At 41.2% G+C, this 15,972-nt stretch overlaps 1 protein-coding gene and 1 long non-coding RNA gene across 5 annotated transcripts in view; one reads left to right on the forward strand and one right to left on the reverse strand.

Annotated features, from left to right (window-relative positions):
- The window catches only part of LOC147175071 (uncharacterized), a 48,807-nt gene that overhangs the window by 16,729 nt on the left and 16,106 nt on the right, over positions 1–15,972 (forward strand). For 3 of the 4 annotated variants that reach the window (XR_015094712.1, XM_086074854.1, XM_086074855.1), the window contains exon 5: positions 12,954–13,140. Coding sequence is in view for 2 of the 4 variants with exons in the window: in XM_086074854.1 (XP_085930980.1) it covers positions 12,954–13,140 (187 nt within the window). In the remaining 2 variants the exon portion in view is untranslated. Of the gene's footprint in view, positions 1–11,843; positions 12,188–12,953; positions 13,141–15,972 lie in introns of those variants that run through there. The other variant, XR_015094713.1, reaches the window with a different exon arrangement.
- On the reverse strand, positions 5,086–10,981 carry LOC147175072 (uncharacterized). Its single transcript, XR_015094623.1, has 2 exons — positions 10,807–10,981; positions 5,086–7,004 (listed from the first exon to the last, which is right to left on the reverse strand). It is a non-coding gene; the product is annotated as an uncharacterized LOC147175072 (long non-coding RNA).

The following is a 15,972-nucleotide window of genomic DNA, read 5'->3' on the forward strand; positions in this document are numbered from 1 at the left end:
GAGCACGTAGGCGGCGACATGTTTATTGCACTCCAGGTTCACTGTTATTTATGTGGCCTTTGATTTAGGCAGCGATCAGGTTGAGTGCGCCACACGGCTCCTGCGCTTAAGGCTGCTGCGGGTCAGATCACGCTGAGGGTCACGTACCCCCCCAACTACACCTTCACCTTTCCCTTCTTCCCCTCGGCTGCTTGATGCCAGCATGGCGAGGGGACCGGGAAGGCTGTCGGTGACTTGCAATCTTCCAGCTGTCCAGCAGATGCTGCTTGCCGCCTTGCAAAAGATGCCCACCCTTGTTACAATGGCGTTGGGCTTAAACGCAATTTAATCGTGCATCATCGAACATTCGTTCTCCTTTTGAGGCCATTAAGGAGCTCTGATGACGCTTACTTGTTACAGTGGACGGAGAGCGGCATGCTTGAAGACGTGTCTTTTTAATTGCCCGGGCTTCATTCAAGTATGCGGCAATGTGATTAAAGGAACAGTTGGATATAAAGCGTTATAATATGTCAGCTCTGACCAATGTTGGGAAGTTTGGAAGCGGCCATCTCGCCACCGCAGCGTTCAAATTATAGCCATGCACGAAGAAAGGGAAAAAAAACCTCACAAGACGTGCTCAAGAGTGCGTCAGCCGAAGGGCCATAAATCCGCATGAAAACTTCATCGCGCCGACAGCGTTTTGTAGCTCACACGAGATATTCTAAAAGAAGGAAATGCACATCAGAACTCATGCAGGGTGATGTCGCACAAGGCATGCTGGGTAATGTGTAGCTGGGTTTTTATTGTTGTTTTAGTAACAGTAAAGTGTTCATCAAAAATGAGGGTTTAGTCCTAAAAAGTATATATAATACAATTGAAGTACACTATAACATTACACAGTTTGAACATGAACACTCCTTAACCCCTTCAGAACCGCATTTTTTCTGCTGGGCAACATGTTTTTTTATTTTTTTTTACTGATTTTGACTTCTTTTTTTCCCCTCCCCCCCACATAAGAACAGCATGGAAATTTGTTGGCGGATTGTCTCATGTTTTTATTTGTTATAGTAGACGCCAGGGTAGTATGGCTGTAACGTGTTGTAAACTTATCAAGCTTATGTGTAACATTTTTAACATCAACATCATGCAAATCACAATGACATCATCCAAGTTATGCATTTTTATTGGTTTAAACATGCAAATATGTCACGGCACATAAAATAAAATAAAAAAAATTACCAAAAAAACTCAAAATTTAATAACAAAGCTTACAGGATTAAACGCAAATGTATTGCACTTAAGAGTAAAAGTTAAATACAACTGAATTGAACTCAATAGCACTGGAGGGAGCCGACGTGCCACTAGTGGTCCTCATACCACGCTTTGACAATCACTGTATTAATACAATCCGTTCCACAACTTTTGTCATATTTGTTAAGTTAGTATGGCTTGGCAAAAAAAAAAGAAGTAAATTATAAGTATGTTCTGTTTTAAAAAATCTGTCATATCGGGTCCTATCTTGTAGCCTCCATTTTGATATACAAGAAGAAACTACAGCACCTGAGGGAACACAACCAATAAAATACAACAATCGTAGGCACAAATTTAAATTTGGCAAAATCAGGTAGGAAAACTTCCTTTACCTTCATTCCAATTACTATTAAAAAATATATCCTAATATCCTGTGAGAGCAGACTAGTAGAAACACTGACCATTACGTGTGTGGGTTCATACAGTCATTGTTGCTGGCAAATGAAAAGCACAAACCACTTTTTTTTTTTATTCATGTATCAAAATAACCATTTTGCGACACTTGCTTTCCATTGGCAGTCGACTAATATTTGACTTTGCTCCACCTGCGAATCCTGCTTACCAACAGGCGGCGTGTGTATGCGCCAAGCAAGCTTTTGTAGCTCCGCCTCCTTTTCCTCCTCCTCCGGCGAGCCTGGCAGCGGGGCGACTCGGTCTGCCCCTCCCCCCACCAGACACAGTGATGGCACTCAACGCCCCCTCGCCCTCGCTACCCCCTCCGCCCCCACCCTCCACGGCGGCCGCGGGTAGACCCAGGCATGGGATCTCCATCTGTGCACAAAGGAGCCTCCTCTATCTGCATACGCTGCACATAAAAGGGCCTTTTGTCATGAGCCCTGCACACATGACCGCCAGCCTTTCACCCCGCTGCAAAAAATCACTCTCTCTCCCTCGCTCGCCAACCCCACCCCCAACAGTAGAGCCAGCCCCCCCCCCCGCCAACCGACCCCCACCAACAGCAGTGTGCTGAGCGAGAGAGACGCAGCGAGTGAGACGGCCAGCTTTGATTTGAAAAAAAAAAAGGATGTTTGCTCCTTTTCCCACTTTTTATTTTACACGTGTGCTGCCTGACTATCCCCCCCACTCACACGGCCCTTATTTGTGTCCCAGGGTGCACCCGCTCGCCTCACTAAAATATGAATGTGCTCTCTTCTCCCGTCCCAATACGTAGTGGCTGACATTTAAGGGGCATTAGCGCTTGGTTGTGTGCCAGCCTAACACCCCCACACCAGTCCGCCCCCACCCTCCTATTACTGAGCCATTTGATAGCAGTCAAGTGAGCTGGTGCTGTTTTGTTCATTCACTCAAAATTGGGTTAATTTCCAGGAAAGTGTAAATGAAATGGGCTGTCCATTAAAAACAAAATGACTAAAATATGTATAATTAAATAATGGGAAAGTCATCTGGTAAAATATTAGTAAGAAATAAAACATTTCCTGATACTAGTACTATATTGAGATCAGTGCTGTCACAATAGAATATTTTTAGAATCGATTAATCTATCGATTATTCAATCGACTAATCTGATTCATTTTAATTTTGCATTAAAGTGCATTATAGTGTATTACAAATCACATTTGTTTTCTTTAATTACTATTTACTAACCTAACTATTTACTAACCAGTGACTGGTGTTTATTTCGTACTTTCGAATAGTGATAAAGAGAGGAGGTTTGATGTTGTTACCGATTCAGTCATTGTTTTCCAAAGCAAAAACAGATGTTTTCAAATATCTTATTTTGATTAAACACACAAGATAATCAGGCTTCTTTCATGAATTACTACAGAAATAAGTGAACAATTACTGTCGATATGCTGAAATCAGAGGGATTGGACAATTTTACCTAAAATAAAATGGCTCCAAACGATTACTTGATTATTAAAATAGTTGTTCATTAATCAATGAATTTTGAAAGTTCTAATTGAGATTGAGCAATCACTAGTCTATACTAAGATGTTAGATTTTTTTTTTTTAAGGAAATGTTGACCCCCCCCCCCCAAAAAAAAACAAAGACGAGAAACAATAACAAACATTCAAATAAGTTCGAATTGAGATTGAGTAATCACTAGTCTACTAAGATGTTAGATTTTTTTTTTTTAAGGAAATGTTGACCCCCCCCCCCCAAAAAAAAAAGACGAGAAACAATAACAAACATTCAAATAATTGAGTGGGAAATTAAAAAGGGAAACAAATGAGGATGCACTGCGCACTTACAAAAGATAATAGAGGTTAATACAATACGAGTAAGTCGATTAATACAAAGATATGATACTGTAGATCGATACGATTCAAGAGATTGATGGATATATAAAAGATGAACTGATTTAATGCAAGTAAATAGATAAATGCAATGGGCTAGCTATACGGAATCAATAATAAAGCAAGATTCGGACACTTGATCTGAAAGGTACGATGCGCGCGTTAGTATACAAGATCACATGTGAAAAATGCAATGGAAATGTACCTAGTATGACTTTAAAAATCATTATAATCCATCAAATTCAAAATCACCTTGCACTCTTCTGTATATTTGTGTTGCACACCTTGTAGAGTATTACAAAAAAAATCACACACATGCTGAAAGGAACACACAAACAGTGCTGGACCTCTCCATCAAAAGGGAGTGGGGGGGTAGTGCCTTGCTCAAGGGCACGCCAACACTAGTCAGGAAGCAGACTAGCATCTTTACAACGACTCCTGCAGTTGCCATTTTACATTTGGCCAAAATGCTAGTTAGAGTGATAGAATAAATCAAATGAATGTACATATTGGTAACACTGTTATTAGACTGGCTGGCTGCACTTCTTCTTTTTTTTTGTGTGTGTGTGCAGCAGGTGTAAAGATAATGAATCCACATTGTGCCTACCGGCACACCAAAATGCAACCGTACAACTTCTTAAAACGTGTGCCGCGTGCCATTTTGCCTCCAGTTGACGGTTCAAACATGAGGCGGCGTACCCGCCCACCGTCCAGTAAAAGGGCGCTTGCCTTAAAAGTGCCGAGTCATCGTCAGCCTCACGCTTCCTCGTCCACAGCCACCACAGTGTGAACTTACAGTTAAAACAAGTAGTGCACAGGATCTCGTGAATAATGCACCCAAAATGGTAGTTGTGTTAGTATCAGTTTAAAAAACAAATAGTTAGTCTATATTGGCAAATTGAACACCATGATGGCTGAAGTCTCCAATAATAACAAAATAGCTTTAAATTAAAAGGCTACATCAATTCCTCATCCCTACTACAAAGTATTTTTTTTTTAAAGGGATACTTAACTCATTTAGCCATTTTCAACAGTAAAAAGTTAATTTGTCTATAATTAATTTGATAACTTTTTTTGCCACTTGCTGTCGACTGAAGATGACATCACGCGAGCTCAGGAAACGAGTAACGACCTGTTTTCTGTGTTTGGTCATGTGACGTTAGCAAACTGAGCCATGTTTCCTGAGCACGCATGATGTCATCTTCAGTCGACAGCAAGTGGCAAAAAGTGTTTTTTAAAAATGTTAATTGTACGTTAAAAAAGACGTTTTCACATTAATTATAGACAGAAGAGTCTTAGTGCTAAAAATGGAAAAAGGAGTTAAGTATCCCTTTAAAAAAAAATTGCAAAGATACTTAAGGCAGCTTTATTTATATATTGCATTTCATACAAAGTAACTATGCGCTTCACAATTAAATTTAAAAGCATTTACAAACAAAAAAGTTAGACATTTAAAAGTCAATTACTTAAACATGTACAGTGCATGAACAAGATTTTGGAAAAAAATTATTTAACAATACTTTGAAAGATTATAGTTATGGGGGGGACACATATTTATTTAAAAAATATCCAATAGAGCCAGTCAACCCAGAAACAGGGAAAATCATAAAAAAAATTGTAAAACAAACACTTTGTGAATATTTCATTACTGCCATTAAAAAATGTACATCATTTAAATAGCACATTATCATTCTGGTGTACCAGAGGCTAAGTTTGACTGCAAATGAAACACACCCAAAAACCAGCTGTGGACACCCTAAAGGTGTTTCCTCCTAAGGGGCAAAAAGTATTAAGCATTCCATCCTTTCAAATTGAATAATTAAATTAAAAAATTAAAAAAACGTCCACTCACACACAAAAACATCCAAAGGTCACGATCCAAGTTTCTGCAGCAAAAAAACTCCCAAGCTGGTTTTGTTATTTGTGCTAAGATGCCAGTAAAAGTGGAAGGAGACACTCGAATGAGCAAAATGGCAGCTGACATTAAATCACATCTAAAAAGCCCACCCGAGGTTAATATCACGCCGCTCGCAAAATCGCGCACAAATTTGAGTGTAATAAATGGATGCACTTGAACCACAATTTCTTTTATTTTCCATGCAGGTAATAGCTTTGAGATGGGTCAATTATGAACTGTGCATTGTTGGTGATTTCATACCATTCGAACCAGTTTTGAATGTGTTTTTTTTAAATGTTTCATCAAGTAAAGATCTCCCGTGTATTATGAGGATTTGAAAACTGGTAACCATTTAGTCTTACTGATAACTAGAACTGTCATTAGACTATCTAGATGAGTTTTGTGCATGCAATTTCAAACCTCCACCACCCAGGGTCCCCCCCCCCCCTAAAAAACAAAACCAAAAAAAACGAAACAAAACAACACACACACACTTTTCTAAAACAGTGTGACATTTCTCATAGAACATGATTTATGACACACTTTTGCCATATGCAGGCAATTTCGGTACCTAACCCAAATTAAGGATTCATCAATCCGCACTGTCTGGTCTCGTAGTATTATTGCTGAACTTAATTAAAAGTTCAATGCATATACACTTTTTGGTTGCAATACATGACATTCTCCATTTTTTATATATTTAAGCTCAATGTTAATCTTCAAACTGCAAACTATTATAGCGACTTCCAAAAATATTAACTGTACTTTTAAGGAATAAAAACTCTTGTCTCATTTATAATCAACACTTGGGTTTACTTAATAGTGATGTAAATGAAATTAATGTTGGTCATTACACTTCTGCTGGAGAGTTTAAGATATATGAAATTAGTTCAAATCTGGTCCAAGACCTGTGAAAAGTGCGGTTTAGCTGGGAGGGCTGAGGACGTAGATCTTTTATCATTATTGCAATTAACATCATTGAATAGTACTTCATTTTACTGTTAAAACTTCAAATTCAAGAACAGTACAAATATGATAAAGGAATTATAGTATATAATTAAAAAAATAATAATAATACTGACTATTGTTGTAATTGGCAGTGGTGTGTAATTGCACTGCATCACACTACAAGCTGTTATATATTTTGACACACCCACACAGCTAAAAATATTTAATACAAAATATAACAAACATTAACACAGCACTTGAATAGGTGGATTTGAAAGTGAAAAAATGAAAGCAAAAAAAAAACCTACAAATATTACATAATCAAAATAAATCATGGCACTGCCTTACATTCAGTCCTCATTGATGGATGCATATATTTTTAATATCACATAAAGTGTAGTTTTAGTGCACTTCTTTTGTGGCCACACAAAAATGCAGGACAGTACGTTTGGTTACTGACGAGTTGCCAGTAGTTGTTAGAGTGGGGGGGGGCACGTCCCTCTTCGGAGAGGTCGACCCGCACTCCGAGGTCCGAACGCCACCGGTTCCGTTCTCTCTATTCCCGCATCTGCTCCTTCTCCTCGTCTTGTCTTCTTTGCTTTTCTGCGTCCTGCCAGAAAAAGTGAGGTCAGTTGGACTTTTGAAACTCTAAAACCCTCGTTTTGAACCTCAAAAAGAGGTTTTGGACTCATTGGGACCACCAAAATGTCCCCACACTGATAGTAAAAATCCAGAAAATGGTCCCCATGATGTGATATAGACCCACCCACACACACACACACACACACACACACACACACACACACGCGACTGCACATTATTCTGGAAAATTTAATTATAGATGCGTATGATATTTCTTCCATATTTATTTATGGGTTTGGAAGTTATTTTTTAATTAACTATGTAATGATATGTCCATAAATCAAATCTTTATTGCAAAAACTTCAAATACATTCATTTGTTGAATGGTTTTACAATAATAATAACAGAAGTAGATCCGGAAAAAAAATGTAATCTTAAATTTTAGTTTCTAATCATAATTAAAACAATCAGTAATTTAATTACTATTTGGCTTCATAACTGTGTCACATAATCCCATTCACACTAGTGTTTCCTATTTATCTCATTGTGATTATTTTTAATTACAAAAGAATACTGTGGTCTTTCCTGACTTTCGGCCAAACAATCCGGGAAGAATTTCATTATCCAGGCTCTCCTCGTGAATTGTCTTTTTTTTTACTATTGTTGTCATCTTTGGACTGCATGCAAGCTTGCAATTTGCTTGTGGTGGCTCCTGAGACACGTACGGCCTGTTAATGAAATTAATGAGACTGAAATTGGCAGCCAAAAGTTGGAAGATTACAAGCTACTATTTCACTTATTTGCCATGTGCCGATGCCGGTCTCACGTCGGCCATTTTGTGCAGATCATTGCACGGGCACCCATTTTAAGTCGTGGAGGGCAATTCGCTCACAGAACCCTCAGAGCCAGGGTTTTATTTTTGTTTTGTTGCTCTGAAGACTTGAAGCCCAAAAAATCCAGGGAAGAATTTCATCATCCAGGATTTCCTTGTTATTTGTCTGATTGTTATCATATTTGGACTGCTTTTAGCTGTGGTCAGTTGAGGAATCTGAAGTGCATTAAAAGGGTTAATGACAAAGGCGACAACTTGACCTTGGCCACTTTTTTTCCTTCTTATTACGCATGTCTCTTGTTGGCAGTTTTATGCTGGATGTTTTTAAGACTTGGAGCAAGTGCTTGCAGAACCTTAACACTTATGATTCTAATTTACACAGAAATGTGGATTTATTTAAAACAATCCACGAAAGATTTCATCATTCAGACTTCTCTGCTGATTTTATTATTGTACATTTAAACTGCATGTAAGATGTAGTTTGGTTGTATTGAAGCAAAAGTGCATAAAGGGTTAATAAGAGCGAGCCAGAACTTGACCTTTGTGCAGTATGTTGATACCGTGCAGAACCTTTAAAATTCTCATTCACATAAAAAAAGGTGAATATTATTTATGTATTTTGTGGTATAATGTGTCAATACTGCCTGCACATGTCTCTTTATCCTCCATTTTGTGCTGATTGAGCACGTGTGCCCATTTTAAGAAGTGGAGCCGAGCACGTGCTTGCAGAACCTTCAAAAACTTCACTCATTGTACGCGCTCTGCAAGCAGAGAGCCCAAAGCGGTCAGTCACAGTCTGTTGCCTGAGGTGGCTGCTGAGGTCAAAGGTCAGGCCCTGTTAATAAGACGCAACATGCTCCCCGGGGACCTCCGACCCCCAGCCGGGATCACCTCCTAATCGGCATTAGTTAATGTGTTTGTAATCTTTACCTTCTTAAAGCAAACAGCGGCGGCGCGCTCAATGGGCCCGCTCGGCCTCCCCATGTAACACTTTTGACCCGGGGGTCGCGACCCCTCACCCTGACCCGGCGGGGGAGTGCCCTCAAAGGTCTGGGGTGTAATAGAGCGCTTGTGTTTGGACACGTGCGCCGGTCACGGCCAGACCAGCTCCTCCTTCACCGCCACGAGGAGAATGTCAACTTGTGGTTAGTTGTTAATAATATGACTCAACACACACGGTGCAAAAAACGGGGGTCATTATCAGCCGGTCTCACCCTAAGACCAACTTGAAAATAAATAAAAGCAAGCACTAATGTATTCCTCAAAAGTAGCCTTTAAAATGACATACAAGACATATTTTTAACGTGAAATTCACGTCACTATGTGTGTAATGTACATTTCGCAAGACAATAAAGAACTGATGAGAAAAAACATTATTAAGGCCTCAAAATAAGATGCTAAAAAATATCAACACCAAAAAAAAAAGAGTAACGATACTCCAAATCCAAAATTTAAAAATCCTCTCTAAGTCACATTTTTGTTATTTATATGCAAATAGCACCAACTTGTCACAGTCGCTCGACTGAAGCAAATTTCCAATGCCATCATATAAAAATCTTGACATTTTTAATATAAAAGTCCTGACAATGGGCGCAGATTAAATCAACTGTAATTGAATTCGATTTGCTGTAGTGGGTGGCGACCCACCAGTTGAGAATCACTGCACACACAAATCTGTTTTCACCCCTGCAACATACCCAAAAGAATGAGCTTATTACATCAACCTCGACCACTTGTTTGTCCCTGCTTAATAGTTGTTGTTTTTTTACTCACAAAGTAAAAAAAAAAAAAAAAAAAAGTTAGCAAATGCAAAAATGAGATTGCTTAACTTTTTACCTCCAAACACCAAAAGAAAAGCTCAGACAGCAACTTTTACAAAAATACCCTTTCTGGCCAAGGATGCATATTTGGTACCCAAACCCGCAGTAGATTTATCACAGCCAACAAATCAAATCAACAAATTTAGTAGAATAGCATAACAGTGAAAAAAATCAGGAGCAGCAGCACATTAAAGAATACGCCCAGAAGAAGAAGAAAAAAGAATCACCACAGCAAAATGATCCGAAAAAAAGAAATATTGACCTCATTTTCTGTAAATGTCTGATTGTTGACACACCCAAAGTCCATCCTTGATTTTAAAGTCCTCCTAATTTTCTTTTATTTTTTATAAGCTGTAAACTGAATTAACAACCATAATGTAAAAATGACCAGCAACAATTTAGTGGATACTTGTTTCTAAATCAACATCAAATATAATAAACTGCTATAAAAGTAATATTTAGAGCGGTGACTGGTATATTATTTGCACAAATAGTCATTTTATTACAACAAATATTTTAAAAATGCAAATAAAAAAGTATTTTGTTCCACACCAATATTGCAATGCATTATGCTAACAACAAACCTGACTATTAGCCACCAAAATGTTTGCTCGATGATCAATAAGTGACCCATTTTAAACTGAATTGCGTTTTGGGTCCCGAGCCGAAAGTTTTCAAAACTGTCAATGACACGACGCCATCTTCTTTTGCTTCACATTCAGGCCCGTTTGCCCTCACATTTGACTCACTTTCTATTCTATTATGACTCTCTTAATAAATATCATCACTCTAAAAAATAATTTTTGGCTACCACATTTTTTCCAGTCATTCATGTTTGGAGATGTTTTAAATGAAAACGTGTGCACGTGGAGCTAAAATGTGCTGACACGACGGCCTGCGAGCGACGTTGCATCAACTTGCCTGTGCATTAGTGTACACACACACACACACACACACTCACACACACACACTCTGGACAAACGCATGTTTGTGTGCAGATTCATCAATGCTGATTACAAAACAACAAAACTGGCAGCCTGCACTGTAATTCCTCGCTGTCGTGGTCTTTGTGCCCGCTTGTAAAGCCGAGACCGAACCTAGCTATAAACACAACCACAAAAAAACAACACCAGAAACGTTCACAGAATAAAAAGTAAGAAAAAGCTCGAGACCCCCACCTTGTCTGTTTGCACGAGGTGCGTCGCCGTCCCCCTTACTGACCGACACACTCTCGCTACGAGCTCTGCTGTGTATTATTTTTTTTTTTACCGAGCCGAAAAGAGGCAGGGTGTCGCACAATAGCGTTACAGTAATGTGCCACAAGAGTGGAAAAAGCCAAACGCTGGTGGCTGAGGTGGCAGGGAGCTTGAGGCGAGAGGAGCAGGAGAGGAGGGAGGAGGGAATGGTGGGGGGTTCAAGGACAACGGGGGGGGGGGAGCGAGTGTGCTAACAACAAAGAATATTTGGGAATAATCGTAGAAAATATCGTCTGCGCGGGGGTTTACAGTCGCTCTTATTTTGGAGGAACCGACTCGGCGTCTGTTTAGTGCAAAACAGGGCAGCTGTTTTTCCTCCTGTGCACTTCCCGCCCCCGAAATCGAAAAGAAAAGCGCTTATCGGCCTTTTTGACTCGGTGCCAGCAGCAGTGAAGAAGGCTGCAAGCCATCAGCTCGCTTGGCGGTGACACAACAAGGCCGGCTGGGGACACGGGCGGGGGACACGGGGGCCGTGTGCTCCCGGCCACATGTTCCTGAAATAAACTCTCCTGGAAGCTTATCTTTTTCCTGTGTATGTGTGAGAGCATATGCGTGTTTGCAGCACCATCATAGGTTAATTTTTTTGTCGGGATTCTTTTTTACAGAAATTTTTTCGGGGTCCACTTTGTCTCCCGTTCCCGCCCCTCCCTCTCTCTTTTTACATGGGGAGATGCTGCACCGGATGCCACCACGGGGCCGACGGTCGCACTGCGTCTGCGCTAAACTCCCGGAGGCGTGTCGTTCTTCCTCCCTCTCTCTCCCTCTGCTCTCTTCGAGCCTCGCTCTCTCCTTCCTCCTCCTGGCCACGCCCCCTGTTGCATCATCAGTCTCCTCCTCCTACCTCTTTTCCTCCCTCTCTCTCTCTCTTTCTCTGGCGCTCTCTCTCCCTGCCTGGCGCTTCTTTTGCACTCTGTTTCGCTAGCGCCTCTCTTTCTGCTCCAGCCTCACGCAAGGGGGAGACTTGTAGTGGGAGAGAAAGAGGGGGGAGGGAGAGAGGGGGGGGAGAGAGAAGCGGCGGCAAAGGGGGGGTAGTCTGCTGCTATTTCTACAGTCCGGGCCTCCCCGCCGCTGTCGCCCTCCCGCCCGCCCTTCCATAGACTGAGTTTTTTTCCCCCCTCCGCTCGCCACTCGCTTGGATTTTAACCCTCTGCCTCCAACTTGCAGCTCTTGCAAAAAAGCTGGCAACAAGTTGCTCCTCCACGAGGCCTTTTTCTCCCACTTTTTTCGGCGCACACATTCCCCCCCCCCCCACCCCACCTTCTCACCCCCCGATTCCCGCTTTTTTGGATCTTGCTTTTTCAAAGTATGCATTTTCGTACATTTTATTGGCTGAAAAAATGTGACTATTTTTGTATGTTTTGTTGTTTTGTGAGGATTCGGATCACAAATGGAGATTTCTCACCGACGCCATTGCTAGCTGGTATATGGTCCCGATGACCACCACCACCGCGGCGAAGCTGATCTTCGAGGAGATCCAGCTTTTTTTCCCCCTCCTCTTCCTCCTCGGCTCAACCTGTCCTTCGTCTTCAATCTGCCCCCCCTTTTCGCGGCGCACAACTCCCGACATGCAGGCGGACGAGCGGCTTTGGGCTGAGCGGAGCCGCTGGAGCGCTTTTCTGGGACGGGTGCCAAGTGCAAACAAAAGAGGCCAAAAAGCGATGAGGGATAGAAAACGTTAGGAATTGTGCATTTATTTTTTCAGGAAAAGGGGATTTTTCTTGCCTTAGTCATATGTTGTCGCCACTTTGTGCACTTCGAGTCTTATTTGTGTGTGTGTGTGTGTGCGCGTGTTTGTGTGTGTGCGCTTAGATTTAGCAGGCCAGCCTGCAGCTTTGAGTACTTTAGCCAGTCTTCCTTCAAGAAGTGAAGGCATCTCGCCACAGACGAAGGAGAGGGGGCATCCTTCGGAAGCGTATAAACCGTTGAATTTTTCACGAGTCGTGCCATAAAACCCGACCCGGACCGGGTACGCCGCGTCCGGTTTAGCATACATCAGACACTGCGTTTTTATTTGCTAACATTCCTCGCGCACACTGGCACAGCAGCCTCATGGCCTCCTATTGTTTCAGGCCCAACTTGAACTTGGGGAGGGCTCAGACTGCGGCTGGAGGAAGGAGGCAGCCAGGCCCGGAGCTGAGATTGCGGGTTGGAACCCGGGAGACGGAGGAAGAAGAGGAGCGAGACGGGCGGAGGACGCAGGTTCGGGGGAATCGAGCAGGAAACGTGTCATTCGAATTCCGCCGCCTCGGAAGACGGGTGAGTAACATGGATGATGAGCGTTCGATTAGAAACACGATAACAGGAATGTTTGGCACATGAAGTGCTTTTGTTTGCGTAACTTTTCCGAGTGGCTCAGGAGCAGTTTGCCGGCGCTGGTGAGAGGATGCAGGGGGAAGGCCTCGTTCCTGGTGCGACTTCATGCGAGTGATGCGGGGCCGAGCGCGTGCCGAGTGGCGTACGTGGCGCACCCGTTGGCACTAAAACGGATCAAAATGTGCTGCGTTTGTTGATTTTGACCATTTATGGCAAGATTTAGCCCAGCTTGTCAGAGGGCGCGTCGGATTGGGCAACACATTTGGCGAATCGCGTCATTTCTTGTCCCTTTGTGCCGCCATGATGATTTATGGCGGCGTACGTGCTTTTTTGTGTGCAAAATAACCCCGAATGAGGCTTATAAAAAAGTTGAGTCGGACAATGTAAGAAATGTGGCTTGAGTTAGAAGATGGTATTAAGCTAAAAACAAAAATAATAATGTTGCATGGATAAAATGTCAAATTACGCAATTCGGCTTGTTTTTCCTCTGAAAAATCTATTAGCTAATATCGTCCTAGTTCTATCCAATAAAAGTAACTTGCAGTCAGCAACTAATTCAGACGTCCGTGTGACCCCCCCCCCTCCCTCCCTTCATCCTTGCATGGCCTGCATGTTTGTGCATGGCGCGGCCTCCATGGCGAGGTGGCGTCCGAGAACGCGTATGGCGCCACGCTGTAGCTTTCTGTCTCACGTGGAAGTTCACCTTATAGTCCGGTGCAGCCCAAAACCGAGAGGTTCTGCGTGCTGAAGTTGCACAGTCACGAGGCACACACAGGCGTATTTAACAAATGTGCAAATGCACTTTTTTGAGTGAAATTACTTTTTATTGTTCTCCCTTTAGCTAAGTTTTCAAGGTTTGTTGCCTTATTTAACTTGTTACTTTTAGAAAAGTGAATGTGAAGAGTAATAAGAGGGAAAATCAGGTTGCTGAAATTGAACTTGAACCTTTCCATGACTCTGAACTTGAACATGAACTTGGAGAGTGGAAAGTGTGTGTAATGATTTTTTTTTTTTTTGCATGCCAGTTTGTCGTATTTGTCCTAAGCAAACAAATGAAGAAAAAAATTATAAATGGGCAAGTTGGAGGCTGAAACATTTTGTTGCAATCTTTATGAAAAAAAGCATTGTGTTTGATATTTTGTATATTTTACTTTTTTTTCAAAAAGGCAGCTATTTGAATTGCATCAATAGGTTTGTGCGTGTTTTGTAGGCTAATAATTAATTTGGTCTATTTTTGTTAAGTTTTCGTCCATATCAACTGACATAAAACACTGAATTAGTAATTGAGTTCCAATGACAGATTAAAAAAAATTGTGAAGCACCAGATATTGTTTTGCTAATTAAAAAAAAGTACATCTATCTAGTGTTAATAAAATAAATTAAAATTGTGTTTTTGTTTAACAGCAGAAATTAAGATTAGAATGCAGTGTGTATGTCTGACGTGCGTGCGTGTGTGTGTGTGTGTCTCTCTCTCTCTCTGTGCTTGCATGCATGTGTGTGTGTTTCCTATTCAGACACGCTAATGTTTGTGCCGAGATATTTAGTTGTTGTTTTTTTGTTATGCTGCTATTACACGTCGGCATTCTGACGAGGTCCAACACGGAAGCCTTGGCTAAGCGATGCTTTATTTTGATTGACAATGTTAGTCACACACCCTCATATGACACCCACAATATTAAAACAGGTGTGAATTGTGTCAATCAAAAAAGTGAGCAATTTTTTTTTTTTTTTAATAATCGTTGTAAAGGCAGACTTTTGGATTCAGCTTTTGTATTGGATTTAATTAGATTGTGTGGCTAATGAAGCGGAATGGGGCCTTCTCGTACTGGATCAGCAGTGCAGTACTGTGTGGAGCGTGATCTCGTTAATGTTAGCAGGACTTTGTATAAATAGGCTAGTAAAAGTTGACCTTTTGCGGGGGGGCCCGATCAGAAATGTTTATTTTTAATGTAGTATTCGAGTAACCTTCCTTCACACTCAACTTTGAGTGCAGCACAGCCGCCATGTTGCGAAAGACCTTGTCACGTTGATGGAGAAATTGTTCTTTGCGTAACAAAGAATTGTGTTGGATTGTGTACGAAATGTTGTAGGCAACATGTTTGAGTTACTTCAAAAGAACCCAATTGTTTTTGTAAACGACTTTCTTAAGAGGTTCAACACACCCGGCACTTGCTGTGGTAAATAAGCAGCACGTCAGCCATATTTGCAGAGATTATTATGACAACATTTTATTTGGAGTGATGCTCATGTCAATGGAAAGTAACCCAATAACAACATGTATATTATTTTCTTTGCCCTTGGTATGGGTTGCAAGTTAAAAGCCTGTTGTTAAAAAAAATACCTTAGTTTTAGTGTGGCGTAATGATCGCGGTTGGACAGAAAAATTATATTAGTGACCTAATACAACGTGGAATAGCTTAACCCTTTCAGACCTGCATTTTTTTTCTGCTGGGCATTTTTTAAACTGCTTTTTACTCTTTCCCACAAAAGAACATGGGGAAAATTGGGGGGGGGGATCTCATGTTTTTATTTTGTAACATTTTTAACATGAACATCATGCAACTCAACTTGCGATTGTGATTGGTTAGCTAGGATCCAATCATGAACCAAAAGTGTTGACATCATCTAAATGATGCGTTTTTATTGGTTTAGACACGCAAATATGTAATGTCCATTGCAATCATCTACGGGTCCGAAAAGGTTAAACCAGGTCAATGGCGTAATTAGCTTGTGCTATGCAGAATTTCTGAGGATTTTGTACAAATTTTCAAACCC

Source organism: Leptonotus elevatus, chromosome 4, assembly GCF_054856555.1.
Source record: "Leptonotus elevatus isolate MCC_2025b chromosome 4, RoL_Lele_1.0, whole genome shotgun sequence".
Classification (NCBI taxonomy): domain Eukaryota; kingdom Metazoa; phylum Chordata; class Actinopteri; order Syngnathiformes; family Syngnathidae; genus Leptonotus; species Leptonotus elevatus.